General features: G+C 43.8%; 11 protein-coding genes across 11 annotated transcripts; 7 read left to right on the top strand and 4 right to left on the bottom strand.

Annotated features, from left to right (window-relative positions):
- Nucleotides 1-363: 363 nt before the first annotated feature.
- Nucleotides 364-1,646, top strand: I203_101500 (uncharacterized protein; the record flags this gene model as incomplete). Its single annotated transcript, XM_019148826.2, has 4 exons — nucleotides 364-442; nucleotides 567-649; nucleotides 779-1,053; nucleotides 1,163-1,646. The coding sequence occupies 4 exons, from the start codon at nucleotides 364-366 to the stop codon at nucleotides 1,644-1,646; spliced, it is 921 nt and encodes a 306-aa protein (XP_019001845.2).
- Nucleotides 1,647-2,267: 621 nt separating this feature from the next.
- I203_101499 (uncharacterized protein) lies at nucleotides 2,268-3,314 on the bottom strand (the record flags this gene model as incomplete). The annotated part of the gene is made up of 1 exon (XM_019148825.1): nucleotides 2,268-3,314. The coding sequence occupies one exon, from the start codon at nucleotides 3,312-3,314 to the stop codon at nucleotides 2,268-2,270; it is 1,047 nt and encodes a 348-aa protein (XP_019001844.1).
- A 668-nt stretch (nucleotides 3,315-3,982) lies between these two features.
- On the bottom strand, nucleotides 3,983-5,336 carry I203_101498 (uncharacterized protein; the record flags this gene model as incomplete). Its single annotated transcript, XM_065516897.1, has 2 exons — nucleotides 3,983-4,823; nucleotides 4,882-5,336. The coding sequence occupies 2 exons, from the start codon at nucleotides 5,334-5,336 to the stop codon at nucleotides 3,983-3,985; spliced, it is 1,296 nt and encodes a 431-aa protein (XP_065373715.1).
- Nucleotides 5,337-6,521: 1,185 nt separating this feature from the next.
- Nucleotides 6,522-9,549, top strand: I203_101497 (uncharacterized protein; the record flags this gene model as incomplete). Its single annotated transcript, XM_019148823.1, has 7 exons — nucleotides 6,522-6,628; nucleotides 6,706-7,005; nucleotides 7,069-7,097; nucleotides 7,158-7,278; nucleotides 7,343-7,369; nucleotides 7,459-7,525; nucleotides 7,600-9,549. The coding sequence occupies 7 exons, from the start codon at nucleotides 6,522-6,524 to the stop codon at nucleotides 9,547-9,549; spliced, it is 2,601 nt and encodes an 866-aa protein (XP_019001842.1).
- A 137-nt stretch (nucleotides 9,550-9,686) lies between these two features.
- Nucleotides 9,687-11,425, bottom strand: I203_101496 (uncharacterized protein; the record flags this gene model as incomplete). Its single annotated transcript, XM_019148822.1, has 8 exons — nucleotides 9,687-10,076; nucleotides 10,188-10,337; nucleotides 10,423-10,693; nucleotides 10,764-10,775; nucleotides 10,842-10,994; nucleotides 11,058-11,221; nucleotides 11,286-11,333; nucleotides 11,408-11,425. The coding sequence occupies 8 exons, from the start codon at nucleotides 11,423-11,425 to the stop codon at nucleotides 9,687-9,689; spliced, it is 1,206 nt and encodes a 401-aa protein (XP_019001841.1).
- A 237-nt stretch (nucleotides 11,426-11,662) lies between these two features.
- On the top strand, nucleotides 11,663-12,560 carry I203_101495 (uncharacterized protein; the record flags this gene model as incomplete). Its single annotated transcript, XM_019148821.1, has 4 exons — nucleotides 11,663-11,787; nucleotides 11,841-11,949; nucleotides 12,030-12,314; nucleotides 12,384-12,560. 4 exons carry the CDS (start codon nucleotides 11,663-11,665, stop codon nucleotides 12,558-12,560), a joined length of 696 nt encoding a protein of 231 aa, XP_019001840.1.
- Nucleotides 12,561-13,133: 573 nt separating this feature from the next.
- Nucleotides 13,134-15,463, top strand: I203_101494 (uncharacterized protein; the record flags this gene model as incomplete). Its single annotated transcript, XM_019148820.1, has 10 exons — nucleotides 13,134-13,412; nucleotides 13,485-13,799; nucleotides 13,856-13,933; nucleotides 14,013-14,125; nucleotides 14,206-14,493; nucleotides 14,611-14,731; nucleotides 14,802-14,814; nucleotides 14,873-14,985; nucleotides 15,055-15,259; nucleotides 15,345-15,463. 10 exons carry the CDS (start codon nucleotides 13,134-13,136, stop codon nucleotides 15,461-15,463), a joined length of 1,644 nt encoding a protein of 547 aa, XP_019001839.1.
- A 467-nt stretch (nucleotides 15,464-15,930) lies between these two features.
- On the top strand, nucleotides 15,931-17,114 carry I203_101493 (uncharacterized protein; the record flags this gene model as incomplete). The annotated part of the gene is made up of 8 exons (XM_019148819.1): nucleotides 15,931-16,047; nucleotides 16,130-16,181; nucleotides 16,258-16,353; nucleotides 16,437-16,476; nucleotides 16,553-16,663; nucleotides 16,727-16,811; nucleotides 16,880-16,937; nucleotides 17,032-17,114. The coding sequence occupies 8 exons, from the start codon at nucleotides 15,931-15,933 to the stop codon at nucleotides 17,112-17,114; spliced, it is 642 nt and encodes a 213-aa protein (XP_019001838.1).
- Nucleotides 17,115-18,684: 1,570 nt separating this feature from the next.
- On the top strand, nucleotides 18,685-21,090 carry I203_101492 (uncharacterized protein; the record flags this gene model as incomplete). Its single annotated transcript, XM_019148818.1, has 5 exons — nucleotides 18,685-19,382; nucleotides 19,527-19,634; nucleotides 19,701-19,935; nucleotides 20,004-20,131; nucleotides 20,190-21,090. The coding sequence occupies 5 exons, from the start codon at nucleotides 18,685-18,687 to the stop codon at nucleotides 21,088-21,090; spliced, it is 2,070 nt and encodes a 689-aa protein (XP_019001837.1).
- A 422-nt stretch (nucleotides 21,091-21,512) lies between these two features.
- Nucleotides 21,513-23,399, top strand: I203_101491 (uncharacterized protein; the record flags this gene model as incomplete). The annotated part of the gene is made up of 4 exons (XM_019148817.1): nucleotides 21,513-21,939; nucleotides 22,060-22,325; nucleotides 22,473-22,638; nucleotides 22,756-23,399. The coding sequence occupies 4 exons, from the start codon at nucleotides 21,513-21,515 to the stop codon at nucleotides 23,397-23,399; spliced, it is 1,503 nt and encodes a 500-aa protein (XP_019001836.1).
- Nucleotides 23,400-23,718: 319 nt separating this feature from the next.
- Nucleotides 23,719-25,092, bottom strand: I203_101490 (uncharacterized protein; the record flags this gene model as incomplete). The annotated part of the gene is made up of 8 exons (XM_065516896.1): nucleotides 23,719-23,811; nucleotides 23,894-23,985; nucleotides 24,047-24,140; nucleotides 24,187-24,331; nucleotides 24,427-24,538; nucleotides 24,597-24,652; nucleotides 24,722-25,031; nucleotides 25,086-25,092. 8 exons carry the CDS (start codon nucleotides 25,090-25,092, stop codon nucleotides 23,719-23,721), a joined length of 909 nt encoding a protein of 302 aa, XP_065373714.1.
- Between the last annotated feature and the right edge of the window lie 261 nt (nucleotides 25,093-25,353).

Here is a 25,353-nt window from a genome sequence, read left to right as displayed (position 1 = left end):
ATTCTCTTCGCACTTACACATCTTGATCTACTCATTAAATTATACGTTAAGTACATCCCATACCATCAGTCGATCACCCCTCGCGACTCGGTCATTCATCTGATAGACATATATCAAGATGTCCGAACGTAAGGTGTTGAATGTGAGTCACACCTTCTACTTCCTCCCATTCGCCGTGGTAATCTGTCTACATTGTATGCTGACTGATTCCCTTGGTCTTTGATTTGCGGTATCTGCAATGAATAGAAATAGTAAGCTTTCATTCATGTTTCGGTCTTAGACAGCCTGGATATAGCTTACCATTATATCTGCGATCTTAGCTTTCCACCGGATTTCGATCCGTCCAAGATCAAGCGTCGAAAGATGCCCAAGGATCCCCAGCAGGTCATCAGGTTGATGGCTCCGTTTTCGATGAGATGTAACAGGTGTGGTGAATATATATGTAAGTGATCTTCCCCACATGTTGTTCATTTTCTCGCACTCTTTGAGTTATATCTCTGAGTGTTCGTGAGTGTCTGGGAAGCCGTCTGGGAAGCCGGCTGACCTAGTACTTCGTGATTCAATAGATAAAGGGAAGAAATTCAATGCCCGTAAGGAGACCGCTCAGGGAGAAGAGTATTATGGAATCAAGATATTTAGGTTCTACATTGTAAATTATCGCTTTTCTCTTATTCCTTGTAATGACCCGTAGTTCAGGCCGCTGTGCTCCTCTTTGCGATATATATGTCCCGTAGTAAGGCAAAACGCTAATTCTTGATGATGTTTATATTCTCTCTAGAAATGTCCGATGTGCTCATCCGAAATAACATTCAAGACCGACCCCAAAAACGCCGATTATACTTGTGAACAAGGTGCTACACGAAATTTCGAAAATTGGTCCGAAACCGATAAGAAAGCTACTCATTTACCTGGTGCGGAAGAAGATGACGAGTATGATTCGGATGGGAATCCATTAGAAAGTAAGATTGAAAAGGATGCGATGGCGGATTTGGAAAAATCGCAGGAACAGTCAAAGAGGGAGATGGAGATGATGGATGAATTGGCTGATTTAAGGTGAGTCGTGTTTCAATTCCCATTCCCATCAAAACTTAGGTCACGACAAGTTTCCCTCATGAAAATCTACGATTGTGAAAGCTAACCATCCGTATTAAATACTGAACAGACAACGTAATGCGAGGTTGGAACTTTCAAATGTATCCTCAGATCCCAATGCTCTGCTAGAAGCATTGCACGCAGAGAAGATATCAGCCGAAGAGGAAGCAAGGAAAAAAGCAGAAGAAGATGAAGATGACGCTCTGGTCAAACAATACTTTTCGAAAATACCTGCTTCTGGTGCTGGCCCTGCGACTTCTACCGCGAAAGCCAAACACAAGTCACCGGATGGAGAGGATGGCAATGCGGAGAAGAGTCATGAAGAAGATACTGCTCTACCCGCTGCGTTGACTATCAAAAGACGTCCCGCACCTGGTACAAGCGCAGGTTCCAACGAGCCTTCCGTTGCTAGTATCTTGGCAGCAAAAGGTAAGGTACTAGATGGTCAATCGAACGGTAACGGCGGTACCTCTAGCGCGGCACCTGCCCAAGCGAAACGTAAGAGAGAAGGAATGCAGAAGCTGTTAGGTATAAAGAAAAAGGCTAAGGCCTAGGGAGAGGCAGATATCACTCTCGATCAACCGTATTGATTGTTATGTATCACTTGTTGTATCCATCTGCTGACGGTTCCTGTGACATTTGGTCCCAAGACTGCGATCGGAAATTTCGTATTGCCTTCTGGTGCAAGACTTTATGATTGAATTATTGTTGGGTTTTCTCTCCCTCTGAGAGTGTGTGGCTGTGGGAGCGGATCTCTCTCACGCGAGCAGACAGGCTACGGCGACTTTGTGACTTTTGACAAGTCATATCGGTGAGGCACATGAACAGAATCCGTGGCTAATTTTATGTGAAGAAGATAAGCGAGGGTAAATTGTACCAAGTCTGACATAGTTTGCTGTATACAGCAGTGCATAGTATCCTCAGATCAACTATGGATTTTATTCATACTTTAGTTTGATTTACTGTACATGTCCACAATTCACCCACCAAGGTTTTATAAAATCCCGTTTAATCCAATATAATATCCCTTTCCACCTTGAGTTGTAGCAGTCGATATGCGCTGCGAACGATCCCCCAGTCAGTCAACATCCTTGCAATGTCATACAATAGCTGGGTGTGATGTGAAACGAAGACTCACTTCTCGACTGGGAACCATCGTTCAAGAGAAATCCAAATTATTTTCTACTCCCCATGAACTCGTAAAGCTTTTCATGAAATGATTCCAAATTCTCATAGTTCTGTTGGCTGGTGTCACGCTCTTCTCGAGTCTGCTTCAACTCCATTTCAAGTGATGTCTTTTCTTGGCAGCTTGCATTGAGTTTTTCTGAAAGACCATTTCGCTCATTTACCAGCTCTTTGATCTTTCCATCGAGTTTTGAGTATTCTTCTTTAGTTTGAGACTGATATTTCTCATACGCCGATTCGACTTGACTTTTTGCTAATACCAATTCATTCTTTTCACTTTGCAGATCGTCTCTCTCTTTAGTGAGTGTCTCTCTAATAGCGACTTCAAAAAGATATTGTGTTTCGGAAATTTCTTGTCTTTCCTGGGCGAGTCCAATCGTTTCTATCTTCTTTTCTAGATCTTCCTTCAGAGCTTTGATCTCACTTTGCCATTCATCTCGTTCTCTGTCAATCTGTTCTTCCCTTTGTCTGAATAATCGATGAATGTCAGTCCCCGACCCCTGAGAGTCTTCATCTTCTCTCTTCCTCTTATATCTCTCCAAAATGTCACATCTTGACTTTTGGTCGATGAAGCGATCTTCGTAGTCAAAGGCTCGTTTTCTCCAATACGTGATAAAATCCCCAGGCTCACATGTATTAGAGGGAGCAAATGGGCTGGGAGGTAGGAGCTTATCTGCGACATCACCTAGGGAAGAAGTGCTTGGATCGTTGGTCAAATGAGGATCATTGTTGTGAGCTGACGAGAGCTTACCGGGTTCAGGACTGGTAGGGTCACCCAATGAGATAACTTGGGTGGGGGATGCTGTATTTCGAAGGCAAGGGACAGGAAGGGCTGCTGTCGGATTGCGAAATTTCAGTTGAAGATTACTCTGAGTTTGAGTTGGACGTTTCGGTGTAGGTGACGACCCGGCGGGAGTCGGGGATTCATTGGATTTACGTTTTAGTTTCACTCTCGAGCTTGATGATTCTGGTTGAACCTTTGATACCGTCCTGACTGGTGGTGCTGGGGATCTGGCAATGAGCGGTGATAAACACATGACGGAAAGCGAAACGTTCGTAAATGCAGTATGACCAAGAGTTGAATGACAGGTTGATTGGTGTGAATAAGAGAAGAGAAGAGAAAACGGGAAGGGACGGATATCTCGACTTTATATTCTCAAGATACTTTGGAGGGAGGGATGCAGTAAATTTATATACATACATACAGTGAACTGGGCCCGTGCGTACCTTCAGTCCTGTTGTGTGATATTCTACAGGTGTATGATAAGAGACTCGCAGTTCCATGTCCTCCTCATAGAGGTCTCGATACTTCTGCTCCTACTTGTTGGGCAAACATTCCTTGTCAGCAAGCAAAAACGCCAATCGTAAACAAGTGAGAACTTGAACATCGATCATAAATCATAAATGTGAAATGTCAGTGGCAGATTCCTCCCTCCCATGGCACATAGAGCTGACGTGAGCTCGGCAAATGCTAATCGAAGAGACATCGTTAAAAGGGTCCTATGCCTATGAACAATACATGCAACTTATAGCACTACCGTTAAAATTACTTATATACAACGTTTCCCATATCAATCAGCCGCTATTTTACAATCAAGTCTATCAAGGGAAGTCTGTAGGATCAATCCAAAGATGAGTTCACAGTATTTCATGAGTGCCGGAAGTAGTAAAGACTATCTTGCACCTTACATTTCACCTCCTCCTATCAATTCATCCTATTGCTATTTGACTCGTTGAGCTGTTGCTTGAGGTGTGAAACTTGCTTCTCCCACTTCTTCTCCCTTATCTCAAGCTCTATCCTTTTCTCCTTCTCAATTGCAAGATCATCTTGCACCTCCAACAATCGGACGGTGGTGGCATCTAACTGATCTTTCGTTTGGGTGTACATCCTTTTCCACATCATTGCCATCGTATTATCGGCCTCTTGGTCTTCACTGTCTTCATCCATGTTTCTCGAGAACGAGTGGTACTGCCCGATATTATCTTGAGAAGAAGGTGTAAGCAAGGTCTGTTCAGGATGGTGAGCGTGATCAAATGACAGCGGATCAGCGAGATTGTTAAGTGGAAGTGAAGGTGGCGTAGGAAAAGGAATGTGTTTGTTATACATTGGCACATCTTTAGGCTTCGGAGTATCGTATTTGATCGACAAAATTGTGTCTTCTGAAGATTCCTCCTCCGTTTCCTCCTCCTCTGATTCCGCGTATGAAATCACCTTTCGTACTCGTTTAGTCCCATTTCCATCGCCATTGCCATTCCCGCTGAGGAGATCGTTGATGCTGAGCTGACGCTTTCGAGATAAGATTTCGGGTCCTGCTTGGTGTGTCGGTGTCGATGTCGATTGCGGTTCAGGCTCGTTGGTAGAAGCTGCAGTGGAGTTCGAATTTAAGTAGGAATCCGATTGCAGTCCATCGTTGAAAGGTACACAACGTTCCCTAGACCTCATCGCATAGTGCTTCACGCATCTTTCCTTGAAGAAGCATTTGTCGAGTACTGGACAATACAGGATATCGCCTCTGCATGGATATCTCTCGCAATAGTCTGGATGACTGGTTGAACGAGATTAGCCAGGGCTTGGTGCACGTTGATTAACGCACAAAGACTCACTGATACCATACACGACTAGGTTTCCTCGCATCGCTTTGGAATCGCGACTTCATCCAATCCATAGCTTGTACTTTACTTGGTGTTGGATTACCATAAACAGCCTTATTGCGGTAGAAGGAGACGGGTTGAGCGATATATCCACATTTGGTGAATTCTTCGGTAGTAGCGACTCGCCTGCAGGTTGATGTGCACGTATGCGTATGTGCGTGATGATGGTTCAAATTCCCCGAAGTCGCAGATTTGACAGTCACTGCTGTAGTCGAGGACTTGACAGGAGTTTCCGGTGGTTTAATGGCAGAGGTAGATGGTCTGAAAGCGTTGACGGGAATGAGAGCCGCAGGATCAACGATGATTCTCTCGGAAGCTGAGCTGGATTGACTGTTGTTCCTGGAAGACGAGGGAGAGGGATGTTCGTTATCGAGCGCAGGCGTGGGTAAGAAACCAGGCTCAGACATCTTCGTTACTGCGCCAATGGATGTATGTAGGGGTCACACAAAGAGAAAGGTGTAAGAGAAGGATAAGAAAGAACGATAAGCATGACAATGACACTTATTTATATATGTATTTTTATGCATGTGCATGTCTCCCTGAGCTCCGTTGTAAGAGTCCTTAGGAAGAAGCACGACGAGAGAGCACCTGAGCACCGTCCCTCTCTTTGTCCGTGCCCCTCGCTCGGCCTTTTTACTTTGTTTTCTCACAGAGGCCCGGTCCGTGCGTCACTTGACTAAGAAGCACCACAACACAATAAATAACACAACACAGACTAGGCCTAGAAGCATGCTTAAGATCCAACCTGCAATCGCTATGCAACGGTCGCAAGTGTGCATGCCCCCGATTAGCGGTGTACTGCACCCATCGCAAATACATAGCTTTGCACGACTCTGACATGAGGCGGATCCAGGGTCTTGGCGCCTGATAAACACGCTGCAATCGGGCTACGTCTTAAGACATGAGGTCAGGCGAGGCATCGAAGTGTACGTGCTCTTCTGTCTATGGGCGAATTTTCATACATGTTTGAGAGAAGACACTTATCGGTCAAAAAGCATCGGCTACTGCATGTAGCCAGGTGAATGCTCTCATCAGGTCTTCTCGATGATGCCTGAAAGTTGCTCGTGATGCTGTGCTCGAACATCGGTACTATGCAACTTAGCATTCCACACATATTTCTCCAGTTAGTCTATGTGAGTTTTTTCGCCTTTCGATCAAAGCGAGATCATCCAGTGGCAAACGACAAGTTTGACTGATCTTGAGGCAACAGTATGACGAAACTCAGTTTTCCAGCCATCCTTTCTCCCAGATGATGTATGGTGTTTTCTGAGTGACCACAAAGGATATATTGGACCGTAACCTTTTATATCCCTGATTTATTGATCGTCGCTCCTTGCTGTGTACTTTACTAAAATATACCTTGTAGATCATCACATTTGCTCCACAGAGAAATAATTGGCAGTTACTAACTGCTGAACATTTCCTTGTTTGCTAAGTCACAGCAAGATTACTGATCCTAACGAAGACTGTATTACCAAAAAGGACAAAGATTGCTTCTCGACCTGTGAGGCAGGACCGAAGCAAGATACTTACCAACTAAAAGACATACGCTCATTCCGGACTTGCAAGATTTCAAAAAATAGCCAAACAACATGGCAGGAGGACCTAGTCTGACATGGGTGGGCTACAACCTCCTTCGATTGACTGCTATCGTGATAATCTGTTGGGCATTAGCAGTCCAATTCATCGCCATAGGAAAGTGAGTCTCTGTCCTTTCATCTAACATTAACATTGCCGTCCGCTCGATCAGCACCCAAGCTCATCGAATGTCGATAGCGATATGTCAGCATATTCTGACACCCAATCTACCTCAACCTGCAATATTTCCAGCGGCGTACGGTTTTCATCTACCTCTACTGCGAGTAGTCGGAATCCCTATGCTGCTCCTACAGCTCGATCATCATCGACTATCATCGCCGCTATCGGAGCGACCACTCAAACACCTCCAGCCAAGAGAAGTCTCGAGGACATAACGACGACGTACCTCATAAAAAGGCAGAATGGCGACTCAGATGGTGAAGTAGAGGAAGCCAACTATGGAAGGTCTTCTGTACCCAGACAGCCTGGCGGAGTAGTGTGAGTGGCTCACATGGTGTACAGTCCACTACGGTGTCAGAGGCTGATTTGAACTCTATTTAGATTTACGATTTTCTCGAGACTGATTATGGGTAAATTTGTATCTTACAGAGCTGTATCTGATTCAACCTGCTGATCATGTTTGTTTACAGCATCTACACTGTCTTTATTGCTTCTAGTACAGTTCGGCTGGCCCGAGATGTTCCTCTACGATCATGTCCCATGGCTCGGTCCGCAGAGTACACCAATTTGGCTGGGATTGATACAGACCATGTAAGCGATCTCCATCATTCTCCCTTGTATGGATACTGATAATTGTTCTTACCGGTATTTTCAGCGTGGCAATTGAGAATCTTCGAGTATAGTAAGTATTGTTAATATCCAGTCGCTATCGCAGGATACATATCAACAGTCTCAGAAAATCCACTAGACTGATACAATTTCACTTGGCAGTGCCAAATCATCTGTACTCCTTCCTTGCTGGGCGCTGTTCGTCATCGGTCTGATCAACCTTACGATTGTAAGTCTAAATCCCTCTTGGACATCTAAATTACGCCACGTAGTATATGACATTGACACCTTTGTTGTGGATAGGGTGGTGTCCTCTTATGGCTTGGACGCAATTTACCTAAATCCCCCTCTCCCCCCTTATATTTCAATCTTTCCACAAGGGTTCTGTACTTTCGTCCTCCTCCACAATGTTACGATCCCATCACCAAGCCCTACAAGCAAACAAACAGGATATCAGATCCAGAATTACAAGACTCAGCGTTGGAGAAAAAGCAACTACCTTCGTCGAATCTCAAATCGTTAGGTTTAGTCTCAGATGACGAACACGAGCTTGAAAAGATTTCGATTCACTCCGAAGAAGGTTTCAGTCTACCTATCGAATCTCAATTCAAGAGACAAACGCCTATAGATTCATCCCATACGGAAACAAGAAATGGTAAAGACCAGAAGCAATATACAGATGTGACTAAAGGTGGATATCCCACTTTCTCAGGAGGAGGACTTACCGACCCTTCTTCCCAGGTTCCACTGGGTTTTATTGAACGTACGAAAGATGGAAGGAAAATTGAATTTATCAATTCCGAGATTGGTCAAGATCAGCAGAGCGCTCAACAGCAGAAGCGACGATCGGATTTACCTCCTCGTAGTCAATCGAGGAAGAAGGCAATGACACTTGATAATTCGCCACAACCCCATGACAAGCTGGTTAATCTGGGTGCCTCGACCAGTAGACCAAGAGCCGATAGCGTAGACACCCAAACTTTGATATCCAAAGGCAGGGACAAGGAACGAGAAGAAGACTTGGGATCGGGTGAGAATGGACTAGAAGAAGCTGCTAAACATGCTAGAATGAGGAGATCGACTTTATCGTCAATGACTTTCGGTCCTTTACCTTCTACATTACCATTCGATAAACCGGAATCAATGCCCTTGCCTATGCCTGATGCGATTCCGCAGAATAATCAAGACAAGGCCAGTAGGATGGAAGTGGACTTGAAAAGATCAAATTCGAAATCATCTACCAAGGGTCATGGTATGGGTAATGGTGAGAAGAGACGTCAATCAACTTCATCTTATCTTTCTGCCACATTGGAGATGGGTCCGAGGTTTCCTTTCCCGCCTTCTCGTCAGACTTCTCTAAGGAAATCTTACAAGCCACAGTCAGACGAGAAGGAAGAAGATAGTGTGAGACAGATAGTTGAATCTCCCAAAGAAGTTGGTTTGACAAGTGAGACCAAAGGTCCGAGACCACCTTTCAGGGCAGGATCTAAGAGAGAGAAACGCACAGTCAATTCAGCTGATACACCGTTAGACGAAGACAAGGATCAGACACCAGTGGAAAGGAGGATAAGAAGGGAAGAAAAAGATAAGAAAAGACAATCCAAGTCAAAGTTACCCTTAAGCCCTCCTACATCGCCCCCTTCTATACCTCTTCCTAATATACCAAAATCACCTAAAACTCCTAGATCCTCTCATCCCTCAGTTCTCCGCCGTCGATCATCCTCATCATTCACAGCTACTTCCCCCAAGTTGAGTTCAGGTCGTAAACGAGCAGCGACGTTAGCTACCCCCGCTCCAGTAGGATCATTAAGACCCTCTTTATCCGTTAAGAGAGCCAGTTCAACTCGAAGGGGATCGAGGACAGCCAGAGGAGTAAGGTTCAACCTGTCTCCACACGCTGAAACTGATGATCAGATTCAGAGTGAATGGTCGTCCTCTTCTGACGAGGATAGTGGTAATGAAGAGATAGGAGAGATTAGGGAGTTGGTCATTAACGATGATGATTGTGGTTTTGTTGGCACGCCCACTCAGAAATTACATAGGCCCGAATCGATCTCTTTGGATGATGTTGATTTGAAAGGAAAGAAAGGGATTAGTTCAAATAACAGTGGGAGAACGAGGAATCAAACTGTCAGTAAACAGCAGAACAAGAAGGATAGTGGATATGATGATTTAAAGCGGAATAAGAGTCAGAGTAAGCCAATGATTTTTGGTGGGGATTATCTAAATGGCGGTAGAGAGAACTACTTGTAACTTTGTCTGCTTATTGAAATTTATGTATGTACAAGTTACCGGCAAATACATGGTATTGAATCAAAGAAATATATGACGTACAAGTACTACTACTGGTCTAGATGTATCGATTTGAATATAATATTAAGATTATCGAATCACTCATCAACCGATTCCCACCAATTACCACTCGAAACAGAAGAAGTAGCAGGTTGATTCCTCTTTTCTTCCCTAAATCCACCCCCACTATCAACCCTTTTACCGTTCTTCCTGACTATCAAACCCAATCCACTACTTATCCCCTTCCTACCACCTCCTGGAAATTGATCTCTCTTGCCCTTTTTGCCTCTTTCATGTACTTCCACCTCGTCTTCGTCTTCGCCTTCGCCGTCGTCATCATCATCCCGTTTCCTCTTCTTATCTGCATTATCGGGTTTCTTGCTCTTCCCAATTTTAGCTCGGTATGCCTCTGTAGTACGGTATAGTTGTTTCTCCCATTCTACTTTGTGAAGGCGATATAATCCCATAGTTGCCCTTGCATCTGTGACCTGTTCCGAAAACAACAAAATGATCAGCTTCGTGGACATGCTTACGAAATCACTCCCAATTCCAACAGATCATTCAGTGTACCAGAGGGACTAAGGAAGGACAGGACTTACCGAACTATGCGATCCTTGCTGAATCCTGATACCCAATTCCATCTCTGACAATTTCTTTAATCCTGGATGTTTCGATTTGGCTTTTTCTCTTAACATCTTACATCTCTGTGTATCCCTGATCAACGGACTGGGATGACTCAGCAGGAGGATCTAGGTGAGTCACATATCGTATAGGTCAGTTTGGTTGTCAACCCACTATTTCAACGACGTTTTCGGTGTTTGGTAATCTGCTCACCTTCAAATCATTATCCACCGCATGTCCCACTACGATTCGCCCCTCGCACAACTCTGCCACTTTCTTCTGAACCTCTTCGAAAGACGGTGCACCGATCATATCCGACTCCCTAACTCCTGATATCCAAGTACGCCAATCGGTGACTTTCTCTCGAGGCTGGACGAACGTATCGAGCAGTATATGACCATGAAAATTGACGATCGATACTCTGGCTAAACATGATTCCGAACCATTAGGTCCTGTTCCTACCATCTCGCAATCTATTGCTATACTACAGAGGAATCAGTAACCGTCCATCATCCATAGTTCACAGCGTTCAGTAATCGGTGCGGTGTACTTACTAATTGCCAGGTCTAATATTCCGTATTATATACGTCAGCTGTAGGATATAAGATAGTTCAGGTTGAGATGAGACTTACGCTTTCCTAGATTCGTTCAAAACTCCCTTGCCTGACACCATGACCCTCAACTCTTCTACCAAAGGCGAATCGGCGGGGGAAGGTAAGAGGACGACATCCTCTTTAGCCTTGGATGGAGCAGGTATAGTGATCTTAGATGGTCCAGCTACAGTGCTAGAGGTTTAGATAGTAAGCTTGACTCAGATATCCCATCATACAAAGACACAATCAGCTCACCTCGATGATGATTGTCCGTTCCTTGTGAAGTCTGATTGACCGATGTACCTCGAAACCCCATTCACCCCATACTTATTTGTTTGTTTCTCCTGAGCCATGAAAGCTCGTCGAGCTTCACTCTTCTTTTGTTTACTTGTCTTTGATGTCGAAGGACCTGGTAGCGTCTGTTCGGAAAGATCAACATCCTCCCGTGGGCACAATGGCAGGGTGTAAGGGTACAAGACCTACCTTCTGTAATTTAGCCCAATTGCTACTAGGAGGTGCAGGTGCTTTTCCCTATAACAAAGCCCAGGTCTACTCAGTATTACTCCCGTTTATGAGGTGACGTAGATAGCATCGACCAAACTCACCTTGTCCATCTTGCTCATGATGAATGTGCTCACTCTTGATAAGGCTAATATCACTCTGAAGAACATAACCGTGAAGAGGTAACTTGATCTGCAGAATCCCAAAAATAAATATCTTCGAGCCGTTGAACAGTTGAGGCGGCAATGACCGCCAACTATAACCACATCCTCCACCTTACCTAGTTTGTTTGGGGCTTCTATCATTGACAACTCTTCTTTATGCTTTCGCTCAACAATTGATCGTAAAACACAAGCACGATGAGCTGCGCCGACGATCTTACAGCGGATGATCTGACTAACAATGTCACTACAGAAGTCCTAGAAAGGGTGACAGGGGGAGAAGGGAGCAATACGAATCTTTGGGGTCAAATAGATAAAGACAAGTAAGCGGTTTTGTCTGAACGAATAATCGAATACATGTCGATAATTTGTATAGTGTGACAGGCCTGAATCTCGAAGATGTATCTTCTGCTCCTAAAGTGATCAAAACATGGGATGAGAGGTTGGACGAAGAGTTGTTTGTGGAATCAGGTGTGGACGATGATGTGAGTTTGACTCTTGTAAGGTGGCCAAGCCCAGTATCAAATATGCTAATGGATGACTTATGTATTTTGTGATACTGTAGCTGATATTATACATCCCGTTCATCTCATCCTTACGTCTACGTACATTACTTCTTCATCCCCCTGCCCCAGGCCATCCACATCGACCAGGTCGTTTAAGGCTATTCGCCAATTTACCTCATTGTCCCGATTTCTCAGATTTGGAATCGATGACACCCATTATGGATATTGATATCAGTTCTCCGCCAAATGGGACTAGGAGGTTACCCGATGGGAGGAGGGAAGTGGAAGAATGGGGATTGAAAGTTCAAAAGCTGGCGAACGTTTTTAGTATAATACTTTGTTTCGTATGTTCCGTCCCATCTTACCAACAATCAAAGTGGGTATCAAAGTTGATGTGAGATATTTCGGTTCAGTCCGAAGCGGAAACATCCCTTCGATCGACAATGTTCTACGTAGGGTTCAAAGGTGATCCAAAAACACATACGATGGACATGTCTAAACTAGGTCAAGTCCCTGCTCAGAATGCAGCGGATAAAAAGATTGATGAAGTGGCGGATAAGAAAGGTTCGGGTTATACTACCATTCGATGATTACAGCTTACTCGTAGTATATGACTGTTTGTTTCTTTGAGTGTAACATAAATTGTTGTATAGTATAGTCAGATTGTGTGCTGTATGCATGTTAGTGTGAAGGCATTCTTGGCAATGGGCTCGGTGCGTAGTTATATGATGAAAGGGAAGTCTGTATAAGGGAAATTGAAAAGGTTGATTGAATTTGACTCAGGCTTCCCTTTCTGTACGCCCACCATTCCAATCCCATGCTTGATCTTTTGATCTCCACAATGTGCCTACTCTCTCTTAGTCGATTAATCTTTCACTCATCTTCATCTTGGTAATATCACCAATACTTACCTGTCGACAGCTCGTCAGCAGCCGCATCACTTATAATCCACCATATTGTGATCATCACAGTTTCACGCTCATTTCCGATCCGTTGGTCCGCGTTTTCCTTTTCATCTGCACAGCACTCAAACACCGTTGCTGGACAACCGTGCTTCTTTCTCTCTCATCACCACGAGTAGCACAAGACATCTTGGTTACATACCTACTATACTCTCACCAGTCGATTCAAATACGAACCGAGTCGTATACATACATTGCAACATGGCTTACAACGCGGATACAAACCGCTTCACCATAGCGGATTACACCTATGATCGTGATCGTGATCGAGATCAATACGAAGCCGAACCCGAGGCTGAATCCAGCTCAGCAGCAATGGCCAGAGCCGCTTATGATAATTTGTCGCCTGTAGTCGAAGGATCAGGAGCTTCATCTAGTGTATCTCCACCGGTCGCTGTCTATCGACCTAAAGTTCAGAGACAACCTACAGACGGAGTACCCATATCGGCCAGTGGTGGGACATTGAAATTACATGATTATGTGAGCTTTACCCCTCATCTAACAGTTCCATCATCCCATATCGGTTCATACTGATTTGAAATGTCACTTCAGCCACCTACATCACCTCCTCGTCGTCCATCCACATCCCCCACATCATTGACGATCCCCCAACTCTCTCCTGACCACTCGTACTCTTCTACCCAACCACTAAACCTTCGTCCCGAATCAGCTATGAGCGAAGATCGCATAACGTTAGACGAAGAAAGAGATCTCGAACACGGGGGAGATAGGAGATCGATTTACAGCGATATGAGCGAGAAACATGCTCATGCTCATGCTCAGACAGCATATGATCAGCCGAAAACTCCAAATACGGGATTAGCAAGGATGACAACGACGACGAGAAATAAGTCTCTATGGAGGAGGGTGAGTAAAAAGTACTTTATTATTACTGAGGTGACAAGACTGATGGTAAGTGGTAGATTATCCCTTCTACGACGTTGACTAAATGTCTGTTGGGGACTATATTGATTGAAACGGTCATCAACCTTGCCATCGAGGTGAGTTTAGTACACATACGAAAGCGAATAGGCTATTCCGCCATAAGATTCTGATGATGGAGGTTTATTTGTACATTAGGGGAATATCCTTTATAGATTCAATGAAGAAGTCGAATCTACCACTTCGACAGATCTTGAATGGGAGAACAGAAGGAGATTACCCATTTACTTGATCATATTTGGTTTAGCACAGTGAGTATTGCATGACCTCAATTATGACCAATAGGAGTGTCATCTTACAGACAACTGATTTTCTCTGTTTTTTGTCACAGTTTATGGCAAATAGTCCTCACTGTAATTGCCATCCGCACGAAAAACACCATCCAAGTCATGTCCGTGACAGCATTCAATTTCGCTTTTTTGGGATACGCCGTCATTCAGATATACGAATTGAGAAAAGTCTTAGGTGATAATTTGGCCAACGAGTTGACGGGTAATGAAGGGGATATTACATTGATGACTATACCTCTGAATGTTTTGACCGCCTTGATCATTGCGGTGGTAGCGCTCAGTTGTCTGATTTTGACCGGGTTGAGCTTTTATTTACAGAGGGAATTCGGGTGAGTCATTTGGTGTTCCTTAATCTTCATCTCCCATTTGATATCACATCCATGCCCTCCAAACCTTGTCCGGATATCGATCCAGCACTGACTGACGTGTTTTGCTTTGCCATATAGTTGGCAAAGATATCGGTTCCTTGGAGCGGACCTCATGATAAGAGAATATTATACCAAGTTACAAGTATTTGAATGTATTTGTTATTTCTCGGCATTCTTCTGTGCTGGTTTCGGTATTCAGGTGGGTTTGGTTTTGATACCTATCAGGTGTATAATACTCTCGCTGACTTGGTATATACTTTCTGATCTAGTTTATATGGCTTGGTCAGTCAATCCTACCAGATGGGTGTAGACCGTTTAGCTAAATTGTGAATCGTCATAGTGCTTAACCCAGATGACGTTGAATACATTATAACCTGGATCGCATTCCCCTTGTTACTGGTATTCCTGGTTATAGGAAGGTTTGCAGCAAAGTATGAGAACAGATATATGATGGTGAGTGAAAAAATCCACTCGGTCATGCATTTTCAAGAAGCTGAATTTAGTTTTCGCTTGTACGCTCAGGCCGCATTCATGGTCGGACTAGTAGCTGGATGTGCCTACTTCATCTTCAAATTAGCTAGAATATGGCAACAGGACGATACGACCTATCGAACCCTTGCCAAATCATTGACCACGTTCGATGCGCTGAGTATTGTTAGTCTTTTGGCGTGCGCAGTGTGGGGCGTGATGGTTTGGTTGAATTTCGGCAAAGGTTTGAAACAGGCTCGTGAGTCGTGACACATCTATAACCACTGTAGTCAAGAGTTTCAGGCTGATAGATTTTGGCAATTGATGTGTTTTGATGAATGTAGTGCTGGCTAGGCCTGGTACGATATCTTCTATCGTTGGAATGTGGAGATCTAATAGTAATGAAACTCAGGAGAAGGATCAGGAGATGGTCATGGCTCAGAGGAGAATATCTATTGATTAGATGAAGTAATTTGCGAGAATGTTTACCAGGAGTTTGGACATTCTTTGGTGTATATATATCATCCATTTGTATAGAAGTACAATGAGAAGATCTTTCGGACAATGCAGTCGATTTCGGGTCAGGTCATTGATTATGTTATAGTCGTACCCATATATCATGTATTCTTTTGGGATCGAGCAATACCGGTGACTTTCACCTCCACTTGACACCTCCAGTTTTGTCGATCAATGGAGAGTTGCGTCATTGCACTGTTCCTCCATCTCTTGACTCTTACTCTACCATTCCATCAAGTATCCTCCTTTGTTGTGCATTAGCAGAACAATACAACTGTACTGACTTTGTAGATGCGATCAATCCTACTCTCACCTTTGTTACGCAGTACCTCAAGGTTAGATAGACCAAGCTCATTTCCCGTTACTTTCTCTCATTACAAGTCAACCAACCCAATCCAGATAAACGGCCGTACAATGTCTAATTCAAGTAAGAAGCAGGAACCTGAGATATTATCCGTGGAGGAGTACAAAACAGATGCGAAATGGTTGAAACTGGAGAATATCAAATGGAAAGATCAAGAAGGTAAAGAGGTGAGTTGAGACTGCGCTTGCGTCTAACAATTCAGATGGACATGATCAGCTGATTTTTGATCGGGGTGCGATATGAGAATAGAGGAATTGGGAAGTCGCAAACAGGACTAAAAGACCTAAAGCCGGTGTAGATTGTGAGTTTAGCTTTGATACACATTAGAAAATTACAATAATGAAAGATGCACTACTGAATATCATGGGTACAATCAGCCGTTCACATTCTGGCACTTCTTCATCATCCATCGAAACCTGTATCTACCATCATCATAGAGCAGTACCGTCCACCTGCTGGAGCTACTGTGATTGGTGAGTGGGATCGAATTACCATTCATATCAGTATAATAACCCAAATGGAATATGCATTGCTAATGTGCAAAACTATTCTATAGAATTGCCTGCAGGTCTGATAGATGAAGGTGAAGATGCAGCGTGAGTATTATGCAGAACATCCAATCTGCGTGTGAACGAAGAAGCCGAAAGCTCATATTGCGTTGATATATTGTAGAACGACGGCATTGAGAGAGTTATATGAAGAGACAGGATATGGATCAGGTAAAGCCGGTGAGGGTAATGCTAGTGTCAAAGAGGTATCGGATGTATTAGTCAAAGATCCTGGGTGAGTTGAACATTCTATGGTAGTATCACATACAGCTAGCTGAAATGAAACCGTTCATAATAGAATGTCAGGAGCCAACATGCACTTGGTCACTGTTGATGTGAAATTAGGAGAGAACGATCCTGAACCAGAACAGAAACTTGAACCTGTGAGCGATGTGGTTTGTCATAACGTTTGATTGACTGAATTACTAGCTGATGTATGTCTGGATAATAGGGTGAACATATCATTAAGCGCGTAGTCGCTCTGAAGGATCTACATTCTACACTCAAAGGTGAGAATACTCGAATTCATCATATCTTGTTCATTCGGTATTTGAACGATTAGTAATAGCTAAGCTGATCTCATTTGGATTCTGTCATCTCCAGATTACTCTAAGAAGGGTTTCGCTGTAGATGCATTGATCTCTAGTATAGCCCAAGGATGGGAACTTTCCAAACAGTTTGCTTAGAACAAGTCGTAAAAATCAAGAGGATCTCAAAACGAGTAACTTGGTGTATATGATGAGAAGAACGTCGATAGCTGTAATCCGTAGATATAGAGATGTGGCCATATGACATGATTTACAGTGTTGATCCCGCTGTCTTACGTTGGAATGGATATGACGAGTCGGTGTGCTGCCTGACACTGGGAGCGGTCTCCGATATCACCATGATCAGCCTCCATTGTACTGTATCACAGTGTAAGTACGAGTAACGGTGATCTTGAATATGGATCATCTCGTCACCATGACGAGTTATCTATATAATCTTTGATAATTGATCATCTCGGGCACCGATCATTGGCGTTTTTGTGGGGTACAGACTGGGGGATTACTGCATTGGGTATCTCGTTATTCACGGTTGAGAACAAGCTCAAGGGGCTATGCTCCTGCCTCATGCTCCACGCGCGTGTATCTGTACATCGCACCGTACTAGTATTGGATGACTGCGAGGATGTCAAGTCTACCACTGCTTGATAATTGTACTTGTCAGCGGATATTGAAGTAGAGCTTGTGTGAGTACATACAAAGCGATGAAGCCAAGTGGTTCAACCATACATCCTCCTGCATATATATATATATATATATTGAAGTCTGAGCAAGGGGGAAGAACGATTGCCAAATTGTATTTCTATTCATAACCACATTCAAACCTGAAACGGGTGTCCCTTTCCCTTTTTTCATTGTTGGTCACTCAATTTTGATTCCATCTCCTCGGTATTCTCACCCTGATCCTCCTGTTCCTATCTACCACCAGTATTCCATCTGTTACGTTGTAAAGGTAAATAAAATGCTCTAAAGATCTCCGTCTATCTATTTACATTTCGCCATTAACCGCCCCAAGCATAAGACTTGACACCCACGTTACCCACGATACGGACAGTGCGAAGATTAAGTGGGAATTCTAATCAATTTCGGAGCTCGAGCTTTACGCTTGGTTCAGCTGCACATGCCCATATAGATACCTATACATTTTTCAGGCGGTACAACGAAGGGAGGGAGACATTAGGAGACCTTCCATATATAGGACTTGAAGATAACCCACCCTTTCATCTAAATGGATAATACCACCATCAACCATAACAGATCATCATCATCATCGTCATCTGTGTATTCCCATCAACCAACAAAGAGATCGTCAATCTCAATATCCGTCACAGACTCGACATCATTCATAGCCAGTAACAACAACAACAAAAGTAGAAATAGCCAGGATCGAACTTCAAGCTCAACCTCACACGGCAAAGACAACGACGAATATCGTTCGCGTACAACTTCCATTTCTTTAGGTACTGCTGGCCCTTCTTCACCTACATATAGGATAAACATAGATGAACCGGATTTGATCAGCCACCATCACAGGATCACATCACCACCTACTACCTCTTCGTCAACCTCATCTTCATTCCATTTACCTCAGAATCCGAGACGTCGAACCTCTCTATCCATCTCATCTCGTAACGTCAGTGCAAACGGCTCGACCACTTCGTATCCTGTAGTTCCAACATATTCAAAACCGAGAACGAGTCGATCTCGGACCATGTCCTATTCACGTATATCATCTTCCCCACATTCCACCTCGCGCCATGACCACTCTCATTCAAGTTCGAGTAAACCCAAATCGACCAAAACGCGTAAAGCGATAATAACATTATTGGTTATCCTATCATTGTTTTTGATAGGAACAGTAATTGTTTTGTCTAGCGTATCGTACTTCCTCAATATACCCAATTGGGCCTATCTAACTGAATCAGAAGTTTCTTGGAGACCTAGTGATATAATTCAACCGCTGAAAGATCCATTAGATTTCAATGAGACGAGGAGGATACAGCGTAGGAAAGAATGGAGAGACGTGACTGATGATCTATCAGAGGCAGAGCCATTAGAAGCTAGTGGAGTATTGGGGACGGAGACGTTACCGGAATCTTGGAAGGAGTTGGAAGAGGAGATGGAACAGTTAGATGCGGCTGAGGAAGTCGATGTGGATGTGGATGTTGATATACCATTAGATGGAGATGAACAGGTAGAGGGAGAGACTTATGATGATTCAGTGGAATCGGAAGATACGATGACAACAGCGGCAGAAGCAGCAGTATTAGATGATGGGATGATGCAGGCCGACGATGGTGTATGGGGAATAGACGGTAAAGGTACAGGAGGGTATTGGATGAAAAAAGACTGGAATGGGAAAGTCCAAGATACCGAAAGTTGGGATAGGTTATTCAACGTTACTACCAGGTGAGTTTGACTTTCTCTTTCTCTTCGCGTTAGATGCGTACAATTGTGTACATGGGATAGGTCGGCAAAAGAGGAAATCATATCTGTTATCTTATCTATACCGAGGAATGAAGTATTCAGCTGATGTATGTGTGATCTACGTAGGCCCGGAGAGACTATCCCTCGATTGATCCACCAAACATGGAAGAGCGACGTCTTACCTGAAAAGTGGCAAAAAGCATGGAAAGAATGTAGAGAGGGTATGCCCGATTAGTGAGTATCATGCATATCTACATTTGTGTATGATTGTGTGCTGAGGGTTGAATGGTCGTATTTCAGCGAATACATGTTATGGACCGATGATGTTTCTCGGGAATTCATTGCCAAACATTACCCAGCCCATCTACACATGTTTGATTCGTACAAATACCCCATCCAACGTGCCGATTCCATCAGGTACTTCATCTTACATCATTTCGGCGGTGTGTACATGGATTTGGATATAGGTTGTAGAAGAAGATTGGATCCTCTCTTGCAAGGTGATTGGGAGGTGATCTTACCTATCACTAAACCTGTAAGTTCGACATCCGTGGCAGATACTCAGATCTGATTACTGATACAATATTGTTACTATTGCTGCAGGTCGGTGTATCGAACGATTTGATCTTCTCTTCGAAAGGATCTGCTTTCATGGATGACACCGTCCATGGACTTTCTACTTTCGACCACCAGTATTTCACCAATTACCCTACCGTCATGTTTTCCACCGGGTAAGCGCAATTTGTACCAAGTAGTTTCGCACACTGATCATCTTTCATTTCGATCCAGACCAATGTTCTTATCTGCGCAATACGCCTTATATTCCTCTGCCCACCCTTTGACCGAAACCCATCCTCGTGCAGAAGTCCGAATATTACCCAAATCACTATACGGTAAAAACGTACCGATGTCCACTGTGCCGCATTCCTTCTTCTCGCACTTCTACGGCTCGTCATGGCACGCTGACGATGCTGGATTTATTACTTTCCTCGGCGCATGGGGTAAGAAGCTCATGTGGGTCGGATTGGTCGTACTGGTATCAGGTGTGATAAGGTTGATATGGTTAAAGAGGAAAGCTGCGAATGGTGGTCAACAATATCAATTATTATCTATCCTTCCTACGTCCAGCTCAAACTCTGGTGGGACCGGGAATGGGAATAGGTCCGGAGCTAGTACACCTACTTCAACGACTGGATCAAGTGGTGGATTGATGTCTCCCTCGACGACATTCGACTTACCTGGTCAATTACAACTCAACTCCTCGGACATTGCGAATGTCTTCAAAAGAGCGGGCCATCTGATCCTGGCTGCTCCTGCTACCTTACTTTATGGGAATAATGAAAATCGAAGGAGAAGGCAGAGAACGGGTCTGTTGTACTTCGTTCCTGCTTTGTTCCAACCTGATCAAGTTAGAAGAAGGGGAAGAACAGCTTCGGAAGCTAGTCAATTACCATTAAGAACGTCCAGGAGAGATAGGGACAGGGCACCACCACCACCACCTTATGAACCCTCTGGACAAGATGGGTACCCCATGACAAAGAGGGACAGGGATGAGACGATGGATGAGGTAGATGCGTTTTTGAATTCCGAAGCGGAAGGAGAAACGAGTGGACAGTCCACGTATAACGATAATGATAATGATGGAGATGGAGAATGGGAAGATTGGAGGAGGAAAAGTGATGTAGATTGATTTGTGTGACCTGTGGTCTGTGATTTGTGATCAAAGTGTATTTTTCTGTTTTTTGCGGTGTATCCCATATCCGTTTTACACGAGGATAAGGATAAGGATAGGATAGGATAGGATAGGATGGAGGGATCATAGGGATTCTGGGATTCAGTATATCATGTATCTCCTTACCTACGCAGTGTTATTGTTCCTCGCGGTCTTGATTAGCATCATATAGCATTGGATGAATAGTATATCACCTAACTTAGAGTGACCGCTCGTGCAGCGAATGTGGGCATCCTACCTCCACTTTTCGTCGTTTGTCGTTTGAGATTTTGAACCGGTCCTCGAAGAAATTACTTTACTCTCGAGTGGAGTTCACAATCATCTCACAAATAGTGTATCGATTCTTGCCAAGTGGAACATCCGTAGGGCCGCCCACTACGATGCCATCTTTCACCCGAAGAGTACCATCTACCACCCTCCCCCCTCCAGCTGGGACCCACCCATCACCTTCACTATCATCCCTCAACCTCTTACCGAGCGGTCTCCCAAGTCTGGATGATCTCCTGGGTGGTGGTATACCCCTCGGATCAATATTCCTCGTCTTAGCTCCCGACACGCAGTCGTCATGGTCCAAACTCGTTGAGAGGTATTGGATCGCACAGGGATTGATATCGGGTCAATCGTCTTTGGTGGTTGGGACTGATGAAGAATTGGTCAAAGGGTGTATGTGGACTGAAAAGAGCTGGAGGGGAGGAGAAGAGAGTCAAAGTGAAACTGAACATGAAGGTGATGGAGGAGATGAGGGAGAAGGAAAGAAGATTGCTTGGAGGTATGAGAAAATGGGTAAATTCAAAACTACCGTTGGAGGTGAGTACGATTATCAACAAAAAATCTTGGATTAGTTCTCAAAACATCGATATAATTGTCTTTCCTTTCTTATCATTTTTTGAACTTGATAAGAGACTAATGCATCATGATTACTTGTAGGTAACGGCTCGAACTTATCTCTGACGAATACGATCCCTCATGATGTCCTTCAATCAATTCATAAAACAGGTCAACAATCATATATCAATCTGGACGATGACTTGACCACCGATGCGACTATCGGTACCTCCTCAAGTTCAAATAGATTGAGTATGGCTATATCGAAGATACATGGAAAAATACATAAATCAGATCCGAAGAGAGCTGGTAGAATCACTATACACGAATTGGGCGGGTTGGAATGGGGTGATGAGATTCGTGAAGATGTAAGTTTATTTGTATTAACGATACATATCCATGATTCATGACGTACAATCTTCCGATGTTCGACACTGGACAAAATTGCTTAACAGTACCTCGGTCGAAACAAGTCAATGTAAATAAAATGGTGCTGACTGATATCATGAATATAGCAAATCCTTCGATTCATCCGTTCCCTAAAATCCATCATACGTAACAAACCCATCTCAGCTCTGATCACTGTTCCACCTCAATTGATTGCTGGACCTACGAAAGAGAGTTTTGTAAGGAAGTTGAGCTGGATGGTAGACGCTAGTGTGGAATTGAAGGGTTTCGCAGGTAAGTTGTGATCACTGTCACTCCTCGTATCCCGAATCTCATCATATTCCCAACACCGGCGACCTACCATACGAATGTCATCATTCATGGCTGACTCTCTATCGTTCGGATCTATAGATGATCCAACACTCCCACCTCTCTTCCCTGCGACTCACGGTCTCCTGACTCTCCATTCATACCCCACTTCTCATACTCTCCTTCCATCTACCTTGAAACACTCGACTCTATTGGGAGTATCGCAAGGTTCGGACGGGGGAGGAGGCGCAGGAGAGAATAATCTTGGATTCAGATTGAAAAGGAAGAAATTCGTCATTGAGACTGTACATCTGGGCGTGGAAGGTGGCGTGGGAGAAAGATCGACGGGTCCACCGGATGTAGTAGCTGCCTTGTCTGGAACTTCTACTCATCACACATCGGTTGCGACAAGTACAGGTGAAGTAGAGGGAGTAGAGAAGGGACAGAGTAGTCAGAATCAGAATACACAGATTGGACAAGAAGAGTCAGGAGTAGGAGTGGATAAACCGAAAGGACCAGAGGGCGATACGAAGAAGAAATTAAAACCCAGAGCTAGAGTTAGATTTGGAGGTGAGGAGGAGATGTCAGTTAGCGTTAGTATGGATACAGGCAAGGATCAGCATCATGATCATGGACATGGTCACGATCATATACATGATGATTCGCATTCGCATGGGAATGAACAGAAGAAGACTAGTCAGAGGGTACAGGTAAGACATGATAGACCAGATTTATATGAGTTTTAGGATTATAGTACATATCAGATGTAACGTATAACATAGATTATGATTTCATTCGGTCATAAATACAAGTGAATATCTTAACAACGGTGATCTGCGTATTCTGGGTCGTCATGAGAAATTAACGTACAATGTAAAATGTAAAATGTTGAATTGACGTGGATCATGATAAAGGGATTGTACAGGGTGGATGAAAGAACGATTAATAGAGAAGGAAGGAAATACACGATATAGAACATATGATATCACGATGTCAATGACATGTGAATCGCCGGCGGAAGATGACCTGGAAGATCTCCGTTCTATTTGAATATTTTTTGTTTTTTTAACTTTGCTTCACCTCTAGCGTAGGCTTCTTGATCATCGATAACATCAATTTTTGAGCATGTTGGACAATTTTCTTGGAATCCAGTGAGGTCTACCACATTCAAAATAAGATCAGCTTCTATGTCCCAATGAGGAGAGGAGAATGTGCAGTATGTCATCGATATAAAACTTACAGATCTGTTCACCTCGTCCTCTTTGATCCTGTTTTTCTGAAGTTTCGTGAATTCTTTGATAGTCTTTTCGATCTCCTTTGGTCTCTCCACATCTACCCATATTATTCAATCGATCGTAGAGATGGGGATACTCGATCTTTTTTTTTCACTTACATGTTTGTACAGCATCTTTCATCACGATCTCCAATGGACCATGATAATCATTCAGGAAATCTGCATAATGATGATGTAATCCGCCAAATCGTTCCTGCGAACCATAAAGAAACAAAGCTTATAAGTATCTCAAAATAAACACTAGGAGATAAGAGAGTTAATGAAGAAGAAATCAGCATCCTCAGGCTGAGGGTTTCCCATAGAACATCTTTCCTCTTGGCATTTTCGATATCTTGGTTGATCGCATCAGTGAGTCGGGACGTAAGTTGATTGATGACCTCTCGGCTATACTTGAATCGGTCAGTGCTTTCTCCCACTTCACAAGGATAGCGGCAAGGTGCCCTGACGTATGAGAAGGGGCTTGGGCCAAATCAACTTACCGCTTCCCGACTGTATCTTCATCATTAATCAACTTGGATAAATGGTCATATAACTCTTCCAGCTTTTTCAGCTCTTTACTCTTGTTTGACGATCTCGGATTCGACTTTCTACCTATGAATTATTTTAATGAATCATGAAATATGTGCACACGGCTGAAAGGTTAACTCACTTTCCCTAGATTTGGATTGAAATTTACTTGAAAGCTCTTTATATATATCTTGTGATCTACCGGGAAAATATTCCCTTCAGCTTCCTCTCTTACAATCATAGATCATGAAAGAAAGGAACACATACCCATCATCTCCCTCCTTATCACCGTTATTGTGGACATGAGCTCCGACCTCCTCCTCTTCCACTACTACAATCTCCTCTTCCTCTTCCATTTGCACATTACTTCCTAACCTCCTCTTCTTCCTATCTTTGCCGCTCTCCCGCTCACCTGCCTCATCCTCCCCACCCTCTTCATTCATCGCTTTTTGCTTACCAGCCTTGAATGGAGCAGGTTCAGATACCAGCGCTTTCCTTGCGGCTGCGGGTGTCTTGGAAGGTTTTCGGGTAGGTTTGATGGGAGAAGAGTTCCGTGGTTTGGTACCGCTTCCTTTGGCTTTGGGTGGTGCTCAGCGGGGCTGCAGACACGAGGATATGGACTGGTACTCACGAGGCATGTTTATGAGTGTCTCTGATGTCGTGCTCTCTTCGAAGGAAGGAGGTATGTAAAAAAGGGGTCGATGGAACGACCTTACGGTTTAAGAGGAATGGGATTACGAGTGGACCATCCAAGTGGAGGAAGTTGAGGGGTACCTCATGTCACGTGACTCATCCTGATAGTGGCTCAAAACGCGTCGCGTACTGAAACCAAAAATCAATGAAAAGGTTGGATAGAGTAGAGTATAGAGTAGTCAGAGTTGATGTTCACTTCATATATC

Source organism: Kwoniella mangroviensis, assembly GCF_000507465.2.
Source record: "Kwoniella mangroviensis CBS 8507 chromosome 1 map unlocalized Ctg01, whole genome shotgun sequence".
NCBI lineage: Eukaryota > Fungi > Basidiomycota > Tremellomycetes > Tremellales > Cryptococcaceae > Kwoniella > Kwoniella mangrovensis.
The sequence above is the reverse complement of the archived record's forward strand: the minus strand, read 5'-3'. Positions and strand labels throughout refer to the sequence as shown.